This window comes from Phalangium opilio, unplaced genomic scaffold, assembly GCF_054372755.1.
Source record: "Phalangium opilio isolate 3A_F unplaced genomic scaffold, DU_Popi_V2 ptg000354l_1, whole genome shotgun sequence".
In the NCBI taxonomy this organism is placed as follows: Eukaryota; Metazoa; Arthropoda; class Arachnida; order Opiliones; family Phalangiidae; genus Phalangium; species Phalangium opilio.
The window spans coordinates 810,377-831,133 of NW_028324229.1; the positions used below are offsets into that span (position 1 = coordinate 810,377).

A 20,757-nucleotide genomic window follows, 5' to 3' on the forward strand; every position below is an offset into this window, starting at 1 on the left:
GCTCTTATGTTATGTTTCTAGGATAAATTTGACTATGTGTGTGTGTATTGGTATTTTTAAAGTGTGTTTAAGGGTTCTTGTTTAGAAGCTAGTGGTACAAGCAACCAGTAGCCGAATAGGGTATCCAAATCTGATTGGGCAGCTAAGAGCTGACAAGGCTTATAGAGAGAGAAAAAAATAGTTCTTCCCTTCCTGATAGAAGACATATAAATGCGGGGCAACAAGTTTCTCCCCTTGTTGAGAGCTTATCTGTCGAGCTTATCCGATTAGTTGGCACCCGAACCTCTTGTCAACTTCCAAATAATACCGAATACGCACTTCAATGACTAGAGGAAAATTCCTTTCCCAACCATTATCAGTGTAGAGTTGGAATTTCACTTCACCGCTTTTGTCTCGAGAGGCTGGACTTTTGTTAAAAAAGAAATGGCACGCATCTTCTCTTAACTTTACGTTAATTTACTTTCCTAAACATTCAATCAATCCGAACACGCCTCTCTAAGGTAGTAGCCACAGTCTCTGAGCTGGACTTGTAAAATAATTCTTTCCATTTCGATGAAAACTAAACTTTTGAGTTTCTAGGGGTTTATTTTAGTCCCAAGGGGATGTAACGTAACATTTTCAGTTTTATTCTTGCAGGGCAAACATAATCTACATTAAGGTGTTAGTGTAGCGTTGGTTGCGACGAATGGGTCCTTTAAAGTGATATTGTCACTCGTTTTTGGTACGTCATCCCTAAATTTACTTGAAGAGATCGGGCTTTACGCGTTCGATATTTTAAAATTGACCCCAATCAGTTCCTAGTAATATCGTACGTCACAGAATCCGATTTTTTTTTTTAGGAAAACCAAGCCTAATTTTGAACATTTGAAATTGAACTATCCGAGTTTCTACACCTTAGGTCTTCGTCAAAAAGAATGTCACCCTTACTTTAAGAAGCTCAAGTTCCGAAAACAGGTAAAGCCATGGATTTACCGGTATCAAAAAACGGTCCGTATATATCTTTTACCCCTCAACAAACGCCACGAGGACACGCATTATATTAATGCGCTAATGGAATGGGAACCTGGCTATGTTTGTGACGCCTAAGCTCAGATTACCGGCCGATAAAAAGGCAGGTAATGGAAAAGAAGATATTACACCTTGAGAAGGAAGAATAAAAAGATATCCTACCATCACACCAAACTTAACACTAAAGGAAAAGGCTTACGAAGGTTCCCGGGTTTCGGCACCATGAGTCGCGTGATACATACGACTAGGAAAGAGCTCAGACGGAAATAAAGGTAAAGATATAAGGTGATAGAAAAAAAAATATAAAGTTGCAGCCGCCGAAGTAAATACTATAATACTTAAGACCTTCCCTCCGTCTGAAGGTTTTAGCATAAACCAATATTGAGTAAGTATGGGTCTGTTTTAAGGTTTCCTACCATCAGCAATCGAGACAAAATTCATCAAAAAGTTTCTCCTTCAAACAAGGCCTACTGCTATTTCCTTCCTTAATCGATTCGAGTTAAACTGTCCTCCACCAGGAGACGCTTCTGTACCCTTTTAGGAAAGAGAAGTGTTCTTTTCAACCCAAACTTATATAGAGTATTACACGCTTGTAGTTTTGAAGTAAAAGAAAATAGAAATAAGTAATTTTTTTCATAACATGAGGTTATTTTTTGAGATTGAGTCGTTAATGGTAAGGTGAATATCTCGCATTTCGGAATTACTCAACAGTACAGTTTCCATTGTGAGTAATCATTTCCATTAGCGTCTAACCTTTTAATAAAAATAGGTAAAGGTATTGTTTACCAGACGGAAAAGGTAAAGAAAGACGATCTAAGTGAGGAAGAAAAAAATATCCCCAACAGGAGGTACCAAAAAAATCTTAGATCTTTCTTATCCTTAAGGCGGATGAAATTAGCGGCCTTAGCTTCGTCGAAAATCGATACCAGATGGAGCTAGCCCTCGAGGCAGCCGCGTGATTGGCCAATTTTCTAAGAGCCTGGCAAGGAGAGAAGTTGGAAAAGGCCCGGGTTAACCGAGGAACGTCAAATAGAGAAGGGAAGGCAGAGAAGTCGTTGGATCTCAATCAGGCTTGAGGTCGCGTCACTCAATAACCTTGATTAGGTGACCCTTCAAACAGGTACCTTGCCAACTCAACTGAACCGACTAAATAGGTCTAGATGCTATACTGTCATTCCACTAACTACTCTTTCGCTCTACATACATTCTGAATGTCCTTTGCCTATTTGATCTTACAGTAAGTGACACGCAATTATAGAGAACTAGTATGGGGTCAGACAAGATGCCAGTCAGGACGTTTTGGTTACTTTCCGGACCAATATTTTAAACTTAAAGCCCGTCTATAGTGAACCAGTATAGAAATCGGTTGAAACGTACGTTAGTTCTTCATGTACAAGATGGCCGCGGTTTTAGAATATTTCTTGGAAAAAAGTGTACTGCACAAGTGGGGTAATTGTAACATGATTCTTCCCAACATCATTTTATATTTGGAGTGCTCAAGGTTACTAAACTGAATCACATACGCAATAAATAGTTCCTTCATCATTACTCTAATAGCGCTTAACTATTTGCCAAGGCACATGCGTTTCTGGATTTTTGTCCCACGTCAAGACAATCAAGGATTGTGGGTTTATTGCAGAGGATTTAGTACCAAACAGTTTTAGAATTCACCCCGCAGTGCGATACCCATCTGAAGTTTGATGAAGAGAGAAAACAAAAAGGGTGAGCCCAGGAAGAATTATGTTACATAACTAAAGTATACAAAGGATACAGAGTGACATCCTCCTATTATCCACTTCTGTTATTAGAAGTAACTAATTTCAGTTTAGTTTTTAAGAGAAAAAAAAAAACAAAATCAGAAGAACTTTCGATTCTCAAGAAAAAACACTTTTTTTTGAAACTAATTCAAAATTTAATAAATAAAAATAACCCAAAAGATGGTGTGAACCCAAAATAAAATAATAAAGTTAATAGAGTAAAACTTCCGCGAAAACTCGCGCCATCCCTTAGGGAATTTACCAGGTAGAGTCTCTCATTTTGCAGTACATAACCAGGTAAGTTTCACGCCTTAGAAGAAAAGTACCGCGCCTTTACGACTCTACAGGGGTTTCAATGAAACTCTTGAATAAACAAAGATGATGGAGTATACCTTCGAAAAAAGGAGAGAGAAAAAGCCCCGGTAGCCTGAGCAAACTCTGGCTTAAATTATTAGCAAGGCATTCATTAAAATTAACCGCAAAATTTAACCAATAGAAAAACAGGGGGTCCTGATTCACGTCATAACTTCTTAATCATGTTCATTTTGCGGCTACATTTCCTGGAAAATATGATTTTATCATTGACTTTACAGCTTTAAATATTTTATAATCAGTCGTTTCTAAGATGCACGAAGTAAATTATTAAAGTTGTATAAAGTTAACGGGAACGCATCGATAGAAGAAGATATAATGAATTATAAATAAACTTTGAACAGACGCAACCGTTGTAAAAAGTCATTTGTTAACTTCTGACGCTAATATGTTTATAATAAAATGGATTTTGAATTTAAAAGTAGGTATTTCTTTACTTTTGTAAAGTAATATTTTGCAGTTTACACGCTATACCTCCATTAAATATTAAATTTTATGATAAAAGTAATCAAAATATTATGTTTGATTTGTAGACAACTTAAAATTTATTTTTCATAACAAAATATGTATTGGGGAAGGGCAAGGGGTAGAATAATTCACTGAAAACAGTAATGATCCCAAACATATCCGATTGGAAAAATGTGAATGTAGAGACGTCATAATTTGGGGTCAATATGATAATTTTTGAACAGGGAGTTTTTCCCGAGGGACCAATAGCTTAGCCTAATCGATGTACACCTTTTCTTTAACTGTACTGACATAATTACTGAAAGCTATAAATAAGCCTACTGTTGACAATGCTGAAATAATTTGAAGTTACAAGTAAGTAGTAAGTATAGGGAATATGATTGTGATTAGCACCTCGTTCGTTTACCAGAAATGTTACAATTTGAAATGTACAGCAACATCGATTTTCTCACGAAATTACCGCCACCTATGATGCCTTTACGTAACTTCTCACTTAACGGGAAAAAAATTAAACTTACGAAATTTTAAACCACCAATAAAATTACGGAATAATGTTAATAATTAAAAATTTAAATGCTTGATTTTAATTATAATTTTTACTTTTAACACCAACATAACAATAAACTAATAAATAAAACAGTTTGGTTTTAATGACTTGAACATGGGGGTTTTGGTTTTATTTTCATTATACATTTGTGAATTTAATTAATTACAATCTACTAATTTATAATATTTACTGCAACTGATTAGCTGATCTTTGCAGCAATTGTGCAAATCTATTGGTCATTGTCAAAGAGGTATCAATGAACCTTTCCACGCAATTTGTGATACAAGTTTCTGTCTTGCTGTCTAATTTAGAACCTGGTTTATCGACGCATTTCTCCCAACACATTTCATTTAATTTATGAACCTAATTATAAGTACGGCATGATTTAGGAATGATGAAACAATACATTCCAATGGCCGAGGCTTAGGGAAATGATCATACTTGCGATTGAAATTGAGCTTTTTGCTGTTCCACAGCTAAAAACTCTTGTAAATCTCGATCAACGGGTTGTTCCTCGGGTAATGCGTCGAAAGGCATTGCGATAATTAACTTTAATTGGCTTTTAAAATCGAAAATACGCAACTCTGAAACACCAACTTTCGTATGCGCTCCAACTAAACACGCCGAACTGTCCGTTACGCCGTATCGTATCGCTAGAGGGAGTGAAGGGTCTCGAATAACGGCTTTTTGGCTCGTAATTCAAACTTTGCCTTGCCTTAAGATAGTTATTCAAACAATCGCGATTCTTCTACACTATTTTTACTAACGCTTGATATTTTATAGCTTCCCCCTCAACCTGGAACTTACGATGTTACTTAAAGTTTGTAAGATGTTTCACTAGGCGTCGCTTTACCTTGAAACTATGACCTACGCCACTTCATGACAAGGTCTCAGTAAACAATGACAAACTTATGGAACGTATCTTACGAACTTATGGTGGTATCGTACCAATCTAACGACACTACTCGCACGTTTAAGACTCATTGCACCACAACAGAGACATAAACACAACAATTATTTTTGCCCTGAAATGGTTTATCATAATAACGTGTACTATAATAATAAGAAATATATAAATATAAAAAAAATCTCGAACTTTTCTCACGTCACGTTTGAATATGATATGGTAATAACCTTGCAGTTTTCTATTACGAGAAAATGGGGTGACCATGTAAAGCGGGCAATGTTTGACCCAAACATAATCGATCTACAAGACTATAAGTGGTCAAGATTTAAATAATTCAAAATGCATTACACTTAAAGCTTATTCACTCGAGTTGATTACTAATCCTCATGAAAACTGAACTAAGCCTCGCTTTTGTCAAAGGGGACATACCTTCATTACGGCGAGACTCTTAACAATTAAATATTCACTAAAGATTGAAATTATTCATAGAATTACAAGTCTGACCACGCGAACGCAAGAAAAAACCCTTAGCAATTATTTAAGGCAATAATCTTTAGGTCCGGGCAACGTGTGGGATATTATAAATTAAATGGAACCCAATTAAATAGGGTCCGAATAGATTGTTTAATTAACTTTCTTAATAAATCATTAAGCAAAGTTGTTCTGTTTGGTATTACACAACACAAGTAGGTAGGTTTTACCTTTTAGTGACGCCTAGCATGTCTCCAAGAAATAACGCGAGAATTCCCCGAGAAGAAAGGGATATTATACATTCACAAAATTCGGACTGTTACCCAGTAGAAAATTTTGAAAAAGAGATAACGGAATTTATGAGGTGCACGTTACCTTTCAGACACACAAAATGGACGGTGGGAGATTTGGCAAAATTGGCTCGCAATTGTAGTGTAAGAAAATACGAAGTAGAAACCGTAGGTATTAATATAGTTACTAATAATAAATTTTGAGTAAAATTTCTTGTTACTATTTTTATAGGTAATTTACGATTCAAATGAAACCGATTTATACGTGTACTTAGTGTTGAAGGGTAGCGTTCGATATGTGGTTGAAATGATAGTTAAAAGAACTTTCAAGAAACTTAAAGTGTGCAATTTAGTGTACGGACAATTCTTCGCAGTGGGTACGCATTTTCAAAATTTTACTCTTATTAAAACAGAACACACCTTTTACCTTTGACATATTTCTCCGTATTAGGTGAAAATATGCCTGGTGGTAAAGTAATTTCAAACGAAGATTCTGTTTGCCTGTTAATAAATAAGCACTACTTAACAACAAATCACAGGAGTTTCTACAATCTCTTAAACGACAGCTTGACAACATCCCTACCAACCCAAGACGAAATTCGCAAACGCTACCTTATAATTGAAAAATGGATCATGTTCAAAGAAGCGGTTTTGAAAGAAGCTCTCTTTCAATGTCAACTAAGACGCGAAAAAAGATTTCAGTTTTTATAAAAAAGATGTTTTCATAACTTTAATTATAATCATTATTCCGAGTAAGTTCTCCGCGTAAAAAATATAAACTTCTCTACCTTACATCTTCGTATAAAAATGTATATAAAAATATTTACATATATTTGTATCAGATCTATATAGAAATTAAAAAACACTCGGGGTGGTGATATTATTAAAAATTAATCAACTTGTAAGTTTTCTTAATAAGTGCGATATTAAAAGTGTAAATTTATAAAAAAAACGTGGACGGTTTCAAGATAATACTTTAACAGTACCTTATGTTCGAAGCTATAAAAGTAAGCGCCAAGAACCCATATGATATTTGAGAACGTTCAAAGGGGAATAGCGCTTTAGTGGTAATATCTCCTGTTTCTAACAACAGTTATAGCAGGTTCCCTAATGCATCACCGACATAATCTAGGCAAGAATGAAGAAGTCCAAGATGGATATCCATATGTTCTCTTGTCTTATATGGGTTCTTAGTTGGCATTGCAGTTAAGACACTAATACACCGCGCAAGTAGGCCTATATTAAAACCAGTGTTTCCATAAAGAATGTAATGGAATGGAATTCGTGGAAATATGTCAGAAAAAGAATTACCCCCTTCAGGCTATCATATTACTTCAGCCAAATTTCCTTTCTTCTTCGAATTTGGAATCACAAAGTCCCATAACTTAAAAGGCAAAAAGGTGCCCTCTTAAACCTAAGGTATCCTATTACAAACTTTTCGAAATAGCTTTCTAATGAGAGAGTATGAATAAAAAAAACAAAAACAAAACACCGGAAAGTCTTTGACAACGTCATCATAATGTTCAACTACTCAAACGGACGCTGTTGACGCGGATCCTCTCGGACTACTTGTCAATTGTGGCGCGATGTTTTTCATCGAATCCATCGAATGATGAGACTGAGAGAGATTATGTGTCGTATTCAAACTGCTGACTGTGCCCTAATTAATTTAATTTACAATTCAACATCAATTACCACAACCTCAGAAAACATTCAAAGATAACGTGATAAAAGAGGCGATGGTAATTACTTTAAGTCTGGCCATATCCTCTAGCCTGGTAATATCGGCTAATTCTTGGTAATTTGAATATACAACCAACCAGAAAAACACCTTAATTTGTCAAACATTATTAGTTTGCAAATCGTTGAAAGATAAATATGTTACATTCGCTTACATTAACTCCTATAAGGAGTATCCATATGATTAGCATCGCTTGATGGTAACCAAAGTACAGATCCTGAAGTCGCAAATAGTTTCGTAAGTGTTAGATAATTATGTTTGGGACAGGGTAATTAAGTCAATTTGCACGAAGGAAAGAGTGTGTTTCAATGTTTCGGTCTACCATTAAGAGTTTCATAAGTGTTACATAATTATGTTTGCCACAATGTAATTAAGTCAATTTGGACAAAGGAATAAGTGTTTTTCAATGTTTCGGTCTACAATTACGAGTTTCATAAGTGTTACATAATTATGTTTGGAACTGGGTAATTAAGTCAATTTGCACGAAGGAAAAAGTGTGTTTCAACGTTTCGGTCTACAATTACGAGTTTCATAAGTGTTACATAATTATGTTTGGAACTGGGTAATTAAGTCAATTTGCACGAAGGAAAAAGTGTGTTTCAATGTTTTGGTCTACAATTACTAGTTTCATAAGTGTTACATAATTATGTTTGGCGACAGGTAATTAAGTCAATTTGGACGAAGGAATAAGTGTGTTTCAATGTTTCGGTCTAGAATTACGAGTTTCATAAGTGTTACATAATTATGTTTGGGACAAGGTTAATTTGCACTAAGGAAAAATGTGCTTCAATGTTTTGGCCTACAATTATGACATAGTTAAACCCCCTGAATAAATTTTAAGCTTATGACATTTTTAGACACACGTGCCAAGTGACCAAGTGACAATTGCTTCGTATCAAAAGATAGTCTTACATTTACTATTGACCTGTAAACAATGGCCACAACTCTCCAACCAGTAAAGGCGGCTGTTGACATCAACCAATGTTGAAATTTGGCCTCTTGTTCCTTATAAAATCACCTCACTTATTAGTAAGTACAACATAGTAATTAAAATATAAATATTCAATTACTCTTCTAAGTGCTCTCATGAGAATGGCGGATGATATGAGAAGATACATGGACAATACGAAAGAAATACATGAACAGAATATCAGCAAGTTTCTTACTGAAAGAAATTTAGTGTTTTACGACTGTACCGTCAGTGTGTCACGTGGTTTTATTAAAGTAAAAGGCATACCATGATAGTTGCCACTGTAGACAAATAAAAAGCTGATACCAAAGTATCGGTAATGCGTAGAGCCTGGTTCGGCCTCTGCTAAACAATACACGTCAAATACGGCAAGTGCTATCATAAAAACACTTTGAACCTATGAAAATTTGCAACAGAAAAAACATCGTCTTGAACCTCTAATTTCAAAGACAAAAGTAGGCTTAGCAACTTCATTCACACAAAGCTTGTTTCTAGGAAAACATTTGTGCCCATCATTCATAGGTTGAAAACATTATGTCTGACGCGTTCTATTAATAGTGCATTATATTTTCACGAAAGAATAAAGGATTACTTCATGCACCATGCACAATATTCCGAATAATTTCCTGATCCTGATATTAGTTTATATCTTGTTACTACGTTAAAGGTTTATGAACTCTGTGGAATTTAACTCGCAAAAACCCACTCTAAATATTTTATTGCTTAAAATTTTAAACTATGTTTAATTTTAATTAGAAATAGGATAGGTGTATTATAGTATATAATAGATGATTGCAAAATCACGCTTCGTCCATCAAAACTCAGCTACAACGCCCTATTTTTAAACTAAATAACAAGCCAGGTGTCCAAAATAGGCAATTCACAATTAAGACCTATCATGGCACAGATTACTCGTGAAGTTTTTCTAATTACTTAAAGAAAGGTTTCTTACAAATCGTGAGGTGTATAAGATTCGCGTGATCGAGAAAAAGATTGAAGCACACGAATTTTAACCAATTCCTGACCACCAAAACGACTTTAACCCCTTTAGGGACACAAAAATTGCGTGGGTATAAGCAAAAAACCATATAAAAATCATAGCCCTGAACATAAAAATAATATATAAAACCCTGAACCCAATATTATGAATCGCATTTTATATTTTACGCGTGCAACCAATTTTCTTTCGAAAAAATATACTTCTTTTTATTTTACAACTAAAAATTGAAACTATATAAAATCGTCACGGTTATTAAACCGTCCAAGGATACCGGATTCTTAAAGAACCTAACACCTCGGAAGATTTTAAAATTGATACCATACTATACCGGTTTGTTTAAACTCAAAAACAATGGGTTATAGATATATATTAACAGAAAAAAATTGTACGAAATAAAAAATAAAAATAAATAGTATTGAAGGAAAGTTTATATAAAAAACACCCGAAATAAGGTTACGGTGTGGGCCTAAGTTATAAACCTTTCTTAAAAGTAGGTTAGTCCATTCAACGCAACGTTTCGTGGCTTTATTTTTTCGGCCACTTTTCAACTCACCAAGGTATAAATGGATGCGATGTAACTGCCCCTTTGAAGATCAGTAAAAAGGGCATTTCGTACCAATGGTCTCTTATCGAGCCAACTCTTCTTCGAGCTAGCGAAAGAAGTGGACATCACGACCCTAGGTGTCGGGCCTCGGTGTCCCGAAACGTACAAGTACCTGCTACTATTACGACTAGCGCTGCTAGCACGACCACTACTAGGTGTACGGCTTCGATTCGGAGCGGGAGGAACGTAATAGCCACCGCCCTGCGACCGTAAGCCAATATGGCGGTCGTGAAACGCCATGGAAATTTGAATTTTTTACTATCCCCTCAACCAACGAAAAACTGGCTAGACTAGAGTTGGCCGTGGCAACGTAACAGGTAACTACGTCAGGTATACCAGGAAGTAAGAGAGTGAGAGAGAACCAGAGGCAACTTTGCCTTTGAGGGAGCTGATACCAAGAGAGATGCGGGTAGCCGGGGTAGACCAGGTTTGCACGAGATTAACTCAAGTACTTTACGGAGGGTCCCCGCGCAAAGGCGGCCGCCGTGTTGTTAATCATAAATCAACTGTAAACAAAATAGAAACACCTTCAGTTTATAGAAGGTACATTAAAGTCAGTCCTATGGGTTTTTAATGGTCTATACCAACCAGGAGTTCTACAAAAAAAAGGATACCACTTTGCTAGCGTGCTAATGTTAATGGTGCAGACTCGTTATAGCCAGGGTACCCCAAAATTAATTTGAACTCATTTTTGTCGGCCATTGTGTTAAGGACTAAAGAATCTATTCGTAACGCATGGCCGATTATATCCTCTATTATCCATTTCAGTTTCATCATTCATTCTAAAGTTAATTCAAGGGTAATTAAATTTGACCACCGTCTTCCATGGTGTTGCCCTAGACTCTTTTAAAAATACGGTTTAACCTTTTAAGGGCGTATAATTTAACTGATGCGTCTATTGTACGCATGTCCAGACGGTTTAGTTACACTCTGTGAATGGAGCAGGTCACGTATAAACGTTTTCCATTCAAGCTTATGAACAGAGTTCATCGTTGTCAAAAGTGTAAAAGACGTTTATTCCGGACCTATACTGGTTCCTATACTGGGTTTCATCTCATCATAAGTTCATAACATATGTTCCATAAGTTACCTAATTGTAATTCCGATAGTTTTTGCAATTATTATTATAATTTTTTCTATCCATTTTAAATGAGGTCATATAATAAACAAATCACTTTCGTTCAGTACTGGTACGGTACTGGGAACGTTTTTTTCCCCCATAGATAATAAATTATGAAAATATTTTTGTCTTTCTGTAGCTATTACAACACGTTCTCGTGCGTTAAGCCCTTCTTAAATTGAAGTTAACCGCATTGAAGTCTCGGAGATCATGCATGCGATGGCCAAATAGGCTTAACTTTCTTTTAAATAATTCTTTGAAACGTTCTTAAACTGAATGCGGGGCTTTACGGAAACGCCAATTTTTCATGGTGCTTTCCCTGAGCTAACTTCACGGTAAATTGACCCCCTGGGATAAATTTAAAAGTAAAGAACACACACCACAAAAAACCAGTCTGCACCATCCTTTTATGATTTTTTTTTTCATCTTTAACAGAATTTTTAATGTACGAAATAAGAGAAATTGAAATATTTGAAAAGAACACGATATCAATCCTCGGGCTTATTGGGAATAACAATTAAAATATCGTTAGTGAGTTTAAGAAATTGACCACCGCGTAAGAAAACGTATTTTCAAAGTCACATCAATTTTAATTAGAAATTAGGATTAGCAGTCTCATATAATTAGTTCTTATCAACCCCAAATTACGTAACCGATTTGCTGTCAAATTCTTAAACTCTGTTCTGGCAATAAACTATATATTTTTGGCAGGGAATATCAGAAATATTCTGAGAAACTTAATGACTTATAACAAATTTGAATAAAATTTTGGCAAAATAATATACCACTTACTGCATGACAAAACACCATAACAAGAACAGCTTCGAACCAAATTGAAAATAAAACTGACACAGAGAAAAAACAAACGATTCAAAGCTGGTATAATTGAAGTATTCTAAATATTAACGTGTAAATGGTTTAAGGCCATTCTGTATTTTGTTTTGTCAAATACGTACACTGCAGGTTTGCAGATGTAAAATAGCTAGCTGTACACATACACGTGGTAAAACCCAAACCTTATAATACGAGAAAAATACAATAACTAGTATGCATATTTTTGAAGGGCAAATTAATACTTACAATAACTTAACGGAGAAAATAAAGCAATAATCATTAAGCAATTAAATGCTAGATCACGTACTTACCAATGTCATTAAATTTAGCTCGAGATGTTTAATGTTACATATACTGCAAAGTTTAATGTATAACCCGGGTTGTGTTTTAAAGGTCCAATACTTTAATACTCGATAGTACTCGCTAGTGAGTTCATTGTAAAATGAAAGGATTCCAAAAATATAAATTTAAACCTCACCGCAACTTCCTTTTAATTTTTTTTCCCTTACGTATTCTGATTATCCCTTTTCCTAATCTACCCCCCTTCGCGCCGAAAACGCATTTACCAAATGTTGTAACGCCACCTGGGTATTTAAAACCAAACTTAATTTATATATAGGTAAAAGCCATATAACTGAAATATATTTTATAAGTATAAGTAAATTTGGAATATAAATTTCGAATTTTTGATGAGATATAGAAGCTGTATAAATAAATAAAATTCGAGATCATACGGTATTAGTCTCCCTCTGGTTATTATTATTTGAAACGTTTGGTAATAGAGATGGAATCTGTTTTATCTTGAGGAAGAGGGGGATAGAGTGGTTAATCCCCATACCTTAAACGTTGCTACTTTCATCCTTCGCCACTTCATTTATGGTAGACTTATCAGACTAAAACCGTGTACACTTTTGAAAGTAACGCATTAGGAAGAGTTATTGCATAGGTCATAACGTTTAAATTGGTTTCTTATGTCCTTAATTTTCAGAGTCAATTACATGGTTTGGGAATTGTCGTGATCATTCAAATAAAATACCTATTATTCGTAAATGATTATGACAGACATTTCTGTGGATAAAATCAATCGATTTCTTTCTCCTTAAAAACCACCACGCTATTCAAGATTGACAAGAAGAAAGCAACCCTAAATTGTTGGGTGGTTAGATGAATGCCGACCAAATCATAACAATAAGCTGCAGACGAATAGAAAGTGGCCCGAGGGAACATTACAGTGATTGGCGTTCTCGAACAAAAATACTATGTGGAAAAAGATTTTCTAGAACAACAAGGATGAGTTCTCCAAACGTATATGCAATTACTGGATCAGAAAAGAAGACACTCCAAAATATCCTCTTCCGTCTATTCTTCGCTTACACCAAGAACCCATATGAGACCCGAGAACATATGAATAGAAATATAAGGTTTCCATGACCTCATATCTTGCATGGTATACCGAGTCTTTTCAGTTTGCCTTATATGGCGGCAATGCATGTTAACACTAGGAATAGTGAGTACTATGGCGCCCTGCTTCAATATTTGAACTTCAGGTTTTCGGTTTAAAATATATCAACATGTACCTCGAGAAGATACACGGTATATACAGGGTGTTTCTGATAAATCTGCAGTAAATTAAGGGGAATGTTCTTCGGGCGATTTTGAGTCTAAAATGTAACTTCTACGACACTTTACCTTCCCGGACCACTGTTTTCGATTTACGATTTCAATGTTTAATTCAAAATAAGTCTTAACAACTACATAATGTCTCCCTTGGTCTAGATGAGAATATTTTTGTTGGTAATAAAAAAAAAGAAATGATTTTCTAAGGTCAATTGTGCCATAAGTGCCCAAAGCTTTACGATGGTCAGTATAGAAGTTTTAAAACCCTCAAAAGTTTTATTACCTATCGTTGGTGCGATGCTTTAAGGCTAATTGCTATGGTATTTAGCAACAGAGAAACCGAAATTCCTTGTTAAACCCCACGCATTTACAACTAACTACGCTGAAAACTCGAGTGACTTTTGCTTTGGGATCATCTAAGCAAGCAATTCTCTTTCAGAAGCAACGGCCGGAAATTCAACACAGCTCTTAAACGTGGATCAGTTTTAATTAATTTTTTTTGGTAACACAAAATTCGACGCAAGTAATGAATGAAAAGGGTGCGAGGATAATTATCCATTTTGCCTTAGTAGTAACAGAAGTATATAATACTTCTCTCCGAGAGAAGTGTACCTGCACAAAGCTGTATCCATCCAACGGTGCGGTGCCCATCTGAAGTTTGACGAGCATCACTGCAAACAAAAAGGGTGAGCCTGTGTCTTCTATTATCCTCTTCTGGTAGTAATCATTACGAAACCAAGGGGTTTACCGATCGCAGCTCGCTAATTTTAAGGATGCCATGAGCTAAGCTAATTTATCTCAACGGACTTCTGGTTAACAGCTGTGATTTTCCAAACTTTTCGTAACTTAAACGATATCCCAACAACAATTCAAGTTTTCTCATCATTAATCGTGTTTAGTGAAAATTTATCTTGAAAATTCATAACATACTTGATAATCGTCTGATTAATAAATAAATTATTTCGAATAACGTGTAAACAAACAAACGAAATTCAAATCACGAGTGCATAGACAATGTGGTACAAAGACAAAATATTCTACTGTAAATATTCTTTTCATAAACGTACAATGACGTGTTTGGTTCAGTAGATAAAATTTAAATAAATCACTGATTATTCTGAGAGTGACTTATATCTCTTATCTAATCCAATTACTACGGTTCTAAAAACCAATATTTTCATTCTTCATAGTGAAGGTAACGCGTAAATGAACAAATCGGTTTTCCGATGAATAACTTGAGTCATAAGCCAGTGAAACACTCACTCGATAAGTGAGTCGAAAGGATATTTGCATCCCTTTCATATTTAAGCGAAGGTGACGCGACAATCTCTTACATGGACAATGTCCTGACGGCAGCCCAATACCAACGCATTCTAGAGTTATGTTTGAGCTTTATAGCGGGTCCCTTCAAGCCATATTTCCAAAAGAGGCATGACCAGGAACCAAAAGCCATTAAAAAATCAAAACTAATAGTGAAAGTAGTGAATAAACAACATCCCCTTTTTCGAGAGTAGATCTAGCCTTATCTACTCTTCCATCACTTAGCTAGCCTAGGCTTAACTCTCTTTGGATCTAAAACCAACATAACAAAACTCGGCGGTAAGCCTTGGCCTAGTCAAACCATTATCTTAGAAGATGAACTCGAGGGCTTTAGGAGAAGATGCTAGAGATGTTTTTATCTCCTATCACGCTTCAACCGTTTTCGATATGAGAGAAGACAAGAAAGTTTACTTCCATTTTAGGCCCATCCTACGTAACTACGAAAGAGTGAACGCTGTAATGTAATATAACGGTGAAGTAGTAAATCTTTTATATTTATAAATAGCACAAAATGAGGTTGTAAAGAGCGCAAACAACGTGTAATGACGTTTCAACTACTTTACTTCATGACAAGCTCTCAGCAACCAGTGACAAAATTATGGAACATATATCTTATCAAGAAGTGATATCTAGTTTATTAGGGAGAAGGTATAAATTCGCCACATTTCCAGCTTTATCTCCAGTCCTAACGTAGCTCCGGAGTTAATCCCCACCGCCTCTAAATTACAACCAGCATCTCATTGGTTCTTGAAAACTCACGTCAGCGCGACGCGAATTACGAAAATTACTTATTTTCCGACTGAGGAGAGGCGAAATAGCCCGGCCTCCTTTTACGCCCCCCTTGTATTTTGAAAGGGGGACGCCCGAATACTTAGGCATCTTATACCTCCTCCCTAGTAAACTAGATATCACTTCTTAATCTTATGAATTTTTTGTACTACCATTGCGTCACCAACAACATATTTAAACAAGTGGTTCAATAGTGAAACCATAAGAAAGGACTATCCAGTATTGTTCCAATTTAAAAGCTTACGAAATCAACCAATCAATGGAACCATGGCCAACTTAACTTAAGCTACAGTAGCTTAAGAGTTCTAAAAACACAAAAAAAATAAAAAAGAAGAAATTTCAACCTATTACTCAAAGAGAGAGCTGGGGATAAACCATGTAGAAAAATGTTAATCGAGTTAAATAAAAGCGGTACTCAACAGCCAGACGAAACTTAAAACTTTTAGAAGCAGTTTTTTTAGGCTACTTTAAAGTTTGAATTTAAATTTGACATTGAATAATTACACTCACTACATTTTAAAAGCTTCTAGCGGTCTGCCCACACTTACGAGAACATGTATAAAAGTGCTAACGATGCTGGGAAAAAAATGTTATCAGCAATGTTATTTTTCTGCAACGTGATTAATGTATGTTTGTTTGTTGCTAGCGTATTTCAATATACATGAAAAATAGTTTAAACTTGACCTAGTTTGTCTACATAAACGTTTGAAAGCGATAGACTATAGTTTATATAACATATTTCTTTGACATTTCAATATTGATCGAAGTGCTGTGATAAAGTTGGATTTACAGGGTGTTTCTGCTTTCTGATAAACATTAATTACATATAGCTCGAACCGTAATATTTGGTACTCTATTTCTCTACAGGTATTTATCATATCATGGATAGATTTAATTTTAGAAGTAAGAATGCAGAACGGTTAGTATTTACTTCAGTCCGACTCATAGCCCAGTAAAGAGCCCCTCCCTCCAACACGTAACGAAAATTTTAAATTATCTTATTGGCTCACTTTACCTACGTTTTGATGACGTTGCTGAAGGGGACGGCGAAGAATTCGTAATTCCTTTTTACCTCTGTTACTATGACCCGCCTCTTCTTTCATACCCCTCCGTCCCGTGGAAGGGGGTTCAGGACTTTGACGCGCGCCCACATTACTCTGTTCTCCATTCCTACTTCTAAACTTAAATCTATCCCTGATCATATCATGCCTATCTCTTAATTTCGAAACGCATTAAAAACGGTCTTCAACGTCATCATAAACCCATACGGCAGTTAATTCAGCGAAGAAAACGTTCCCAAAACGCATTTAAACAAATTGTAAATGCACGAAAAAAAATAACATAAAAATTGTCTGAATTTAACGACTAGAAAAAAAGAAATACAAGCGAATAAAAGTTTCAAAAACGCATATTTGTTTAAATTGCAATATTAGGAAAAACGGATGTCGTAACTCTAAAAGCTGTATACAGTCTAGCGAATATTCTCCAGTTAGACCTAGCGGAAAGATAACTGCAGTTTTTTTCTAGACACAAAACATCTTATTTTTGCTTCCAAAAATACGTTTTCTAAAGCCGCAAAACTGCATTCAAATCGCCACTGCACCTCTTCAGTAACTTTCTTACTAGTTAGTACATAACAATTCGCGTTGTCGCGTTCCTATATTTTAACGCAAGTTTATAAAGCGGAACAAAATATTCTTCTCGGCCGAAATCGTAGAATTGTTATGATAATGGTCGTTGGAAAAACAAGAAAACTTTTTGAAGCAGAAATTTTAAAGTAGAGTTAGATACAATCATAAGGCTATCATATGGTTCCAAATAATATTAGCTATAGGTTCCTTCCTTTATAAAAGCATAGAGGATATACAATACACCCTTTCGACGAGTCTAAGAGGGAAAGGCGCGGGGGTAAAACTCTGCCTTCCATCTCGCATTTTAGCGCCTGGGCTGGAGGCGTTTTGGATCTGAGAGTGCGCAAACACGGCACTGTATCTCCCGATACTAAGGGTTGCCTACCCCCCTTTTCCCGTCGAAAGGGTGTACTCTATGATAAAAGCATAGAGGAGTGGCACCTGACCGGCGTATTTCTAGTGGAAGGGTACCTCCTGGTGGAAAATTTGCTGGAAACAGAAACCATCACCTGCCGCGACCTCTAACACCATATTGACCAAGGAATCCATCCAATCACAGGAGACATGCCCCAATCCACTTTAAATCCAAATTGCTTTCGCATGGACAAAGCCAATGCCTTTAAACCTTTAAACACGTACTTACACACTATATGGTTACGAGCCATTCTTAAACGGGGTCAGAATTGAAAAGGAAACCTGGATATTTTGGTTTCAAAGTGTCCCGGCAGACAGAAAAGGTGTAAATTTCTATTGGTTTATTCCAAGCTATGGTTTTTAAACTTATTCGTGGAAATCTTTTTCTATTTTATTACCATGTCAACAAAGAGTTTTTGCAAAAGCTTTGGTAGTCGATACCTTAATACGTCTCTATCAGATGGAAGGGCGTTATTCTATATCAATTCCGTATATAAATGATCCTCAGCTCCCAGATGACAATACTGGAAAGGGGAAAAAAGTGTATCTAGGACAGAGGTGTCAAAGTACAAATAATAAAAAAAGGTAGGCAGACATATCCAATAACCTACAATAACAGAATAGACTATACTGTTTGTCCAGACTCCAGACCAGAAGAATCGTCATCTCCGATATCAGTTACTCGCCGCGACGCCTTCCTGAATATCTGATTGGTCAACAGTTCTATTGTTGACAGTGAGGACACAAGCTCAAATATGTATTCTAGTCTACAGTTCCGCGTGTTCTTCCATTATCCTCTCCCAAATCTTAACGCAAACGAAAATAGAATAATAATAATAAAGGTAATAGTAGATTCTCTGTCTCTCTCTCTCTCTCGTTTCTTTATTTTATTGATACATCTACCGTTGCAGATATTGATCCAATTGTCCCTTAGCTTTATTTTAGGCGGAATATTTTGGGGTGAAAAGACGACGTTATAAACATCCCTTATTATTCATGAAATTAAATCTAAAAAATTTTGGGTACAGTATAATCAGGGATAGATTTAATTTTAGAAGTAGGAATGAATAACAGAGTAATCTGGGCGCGCGTCAAAGGCCCGGTCCCCCTTCCACGGGACGGAGGTGTATGAAAGAAGAGGCGGGTCATAGCGACAGAGGTAAAAAGGAATTGCGTATTTTTTCCCTCCCCGTCAGCAACGTCATCAAAACGTAGTTTAAGTGAGCCAATAAGATAATTTAAACTTATCGTTACGTGTTGGAGGGAGGGGCTCTATACTGGACTATGAGACGGACTGAAGTAAATACTAACCGTTCTCTATTCCTACTTCTAAAATTAAATCTATCCTGGCTTAATTGAAAAATATACCGTTCACACTCTTCATACGAACCCTGCGAAACTAAATTTTAATTTGGATTTTAAGTTTAATTGAAGAATAAATCGTACGTATAATTGATCTAATAGATCCACACTTTTTTGGCGTAGGTCAATTTGATAAAATGTATTTCTTATAACCTAATAATAGCTATCTAGAACCTTCACAACCCACACATTGAGTTGGAATTCAATAATTTCTAGTAAACCGTTTCAGAGAAGCAATTTCTCAATCTCAAGTGAAAGAATAATATTTTGGCTATAAAATTTATATAACTGAAATCCATCTCTCCATTCAACTAGACAAGATACTCGACGCAACCCTATTTCGTCTAGCCTTTGTTGTACGAAATGTAACACTATCTGCTGATACTCCAAACTTCCAAAGTGAAAAGAAAATGTAAACCCAGTTTCATAACACTTAATTCATAAATCTAGGTGTGTATAGAGATGATTTCTACTCCTTTATGAAGTTTCTTAAAAGAAAAACTGTTAAGTCTATTTATCATTTCCTTTCAGAGAGTTCAAAGGCAAAGGCTTAACGACCGAGAAGAATACAGAGAGGTCAAGAAGCAAGTAAATTTACGTTAGTGACGTACTAAGATACGTGGTAATGTCTAAAATAAACTGAATATTTTGTACCTCAAAATTCAAGCGGCAGGGTTATTTTTTTTCTAATCCTATTTGTCAGAATAGCGTGTTGCGAAAGAATAACGTTGAGCGTGGGTGAGAAAAAAAGTTTTGTAAAGTTCCTATTTATTAACAAGAAAAATTATGACTATATAATATTAACAGCTACGTGTGCTAGTATAACTGTAAAAAATAAGACTTCACAAAGCTAAATTTCACAAAGAATTTGATAAAATCCCAGCTTGAACATATATTACATATTAAATTACAATTAAAGCTGGCAGTAGATCTTTTCGTAACCACTTTCAACACTTCTACTTCACGGTTATTAAGGTACATTTCCCTGTATTTCTATACAACATGGTCTTGCAATGCTAAAATTCAAAACCGTGCTCCACAAACACCGAACAAACACTAACAAAGTAACTCCAAGACTACCTTCGTATAAGCTACGTTGGCGTTAACTAACAACACGTCGTTAAAAATATAGCGTGGGTGTTTTTGGCTGAAAAATGTCTTTTTTCCACACTTCTATCCCATTGAAACAGGGGAATCTGCTGTTCATTCAATTACTTTTAACTCTAGAGTCTCTAAACTTGGATACGAAAATCATCCGGAGTCTTTTTCGGGAATTGTTTTGTCAAAATAGGCTTAAGTGGCGTGAGATTAAACGGTAATCTTTTTTTAAAGTATCGCAGTTTTGCAATGAACCATCCACTTCTGAGCTAACTCGTTACTTCCTAAACCAGTTGTGTAAACAAAATTGGCTCTTAAGCCCGAATGTTCCATCCCCATACAGCTTTTTCAATTAACTATCACTGATTCCGTTTATATCAAAGGGTATTTGACAAAACTTGGTGATTTTCGTCTTTTAAACAACGCAAACACGTTCC

At 35.7% G+C, this 20,757-nt stretch overlaps 3 protein-coding genes and 2 long non-coding RNA genes across 19 annotated transcripts; 3 read left to right on the top strand and 2 right to left on the bottom strand.

Moving 5' to 3' along the window:
* The first annotated feature begins 215 nt into the window (after positions 1-215).
* On the top strand, positions 216-3,680 carry LOC149602642 (uncharacterized). 6 transcript variants are annotated; one of them, XR_016377864.1, is made up of 3 exons: positions 216-721; positions 840-2,509; positions 2,585-3,680. It is a non-coding gene; the product is annotated as an uncharacterized LOC149602642 (long non-coding RNA). The 6 variants fall into 6 exon arrangements; XR_016377863.1 differs by having other exon boundaries at positions 840-2,162; positions 2,247-3,680; XR_016377866.1 differs by having other exon boundaries at positions 840-2,128; positions 2,247-3,680.
* Positions 3,681-4,245: 565 nt separating this feature from the next.
* On the bottom strand, positions 4,246-4,802 carry Tim8 (translocase of inner membrane 8). The gene is made up of 2 exons (XM_089860873.1): positions 4,594-4,802; positions 4,246-4,515 (listed from the first exon to the last, which is right to left on the bottom strand). The coding sequence occupies exons 1-2, from the start codon at positions 4,687-4,689 to the stop codon at positions 4,339-4,341; spliced, it is 273 nt and encodes a 90-aa protein (XP_089716999.1). The 5' UTR covers positions 4,690-4,802; the 3' UTR covers positions 4,246-4,338.
* An 833-nt stretch (positions 4,803-5,635) lies between these two features.
* LOC149602644 (uncharacterized) lies at positions 5,636-6,531 on the top strand. Its single transcript, XM_089860820.1, has 3 exons — positions 5,636-5,988; positions 6,053-6,197; positions 6,272-6,531. The coding sequence occupies exons 1-3, from the start codon at positions 5,779-5,781 to the stop codon at positions 6,529-6,531; spliced, it is 615 nt and encodes a 204-aa protein (XP_089716946.1). The 5' UTR covers positions 5,636-5,778.
* On the bottom strand, positions 6,523-10,517 carry pasi2 (Protein). Its single transcript, XM_089860872.1, has 7 exons — positions 10,085-10,517; positions 8,799-8,928; positions 8,632-8,726; positions 8,474-8,566; positions 7,716-7,778; positions 7,571-7,651; positions 6,523-7,480 (listed from the first exon to the last, which is right to left on the bottom strand). Exons 1-7 carry the CDS (start codon positions 10,373-10,375, stop codon positions 7,352-7,354), a joined length of 882 nt encoding a protein of 293 aa, XP_089716998.1. The 5' UTR covers positions 10,376-10,517; the 3' UTR covers positions 6,523-7,351.
* Positions 10,518-12,118: 1,601 nt separating this feature from the next.
* Positions 12,119-19,969, top strand: LOC149602646 (uncharacterized). 10 transcript variants are annotated; one of them, XR_016377855.1, is made up of 6 exons: positions 12,119-13,006; positions 13,078-18,183; positions 18,272-19,302; positions 19,386-19,473; positions 19,538-19,672; positions 19,754-19,969. It is a non-coding gene; the product is annotated as an uncharacterized LOC149602646 (long non-coding RNA). The 10 variants fall into 10 exon arrangements; XR_016377853.1 differs by having other exon boundaries at positions 18,272-19,473; XR_016377854.1 differs by having other exon boundaries at positions 19,386-19,672.
* Positions 19,970-20,757: the final 788 nt, after the last annotated feature.

Excerpts from the sequence above, each read along its gene's own strand:
- LOC149602644 (XM_089860820.1), top strand. The coding sequence starts at position 5,779 with ATGTCTCCAAGAAATAACGCGAGAATTCCCCGAGAAGAAAGGGATATT. Across the intron at positions 5,989-6,052 it reads GAAAATACGAAGTAGAAACC|GTAATTTACGATTCAAATGA; the intron begins GTAGGTATTAAT and ends CTATTTTTATAG. Across the intron at positions 6,198-6,271 it reads CGGACAATTCTTCGCAGTGG|GTGAAAATATGCCTGGTGGT; the intron begins GTACGCATTTTC and ends TCTCCGTATTAG.
- Tim8 (XM_089860873.1), bottom strand. The coding sequence starts at position 4,689 with ATGCCTTTCGACGCATTACCCGAGGAACAACCCGTTGATCGAGATTTA. Across the intron at positions 4,516-4,593 it reads AAGCTCAATTTCAATCGCAA|GTTCATAAATTAAATGAAAT; the intron begins GTATGATCATTT and ends ACTTATAATTAG.
- pasi2 (XM_089860872.1), bottom strand. The coding sequence starts at position 10,375 with ATGGCGTTTCACGACCGCCATATTGGCTTACGGTCGCAGGGCGGTGGC. Across the intron at positions 8,567-8,631 it reads TCATGAGAGCACTTAGAAGA|GAACAAGAGGCCAAATTTCA; the intron begins GTAATTGAATAT and ends TGATTTTATAAG. Across the intron at positions 7,652-7,715 it reads TACTCCTTATAGGAGTTAAT|GTGTTTTTCTGGTTGGTTGT; the intron begins GTAAGCGAATGT and ends TGACAAATTAAG.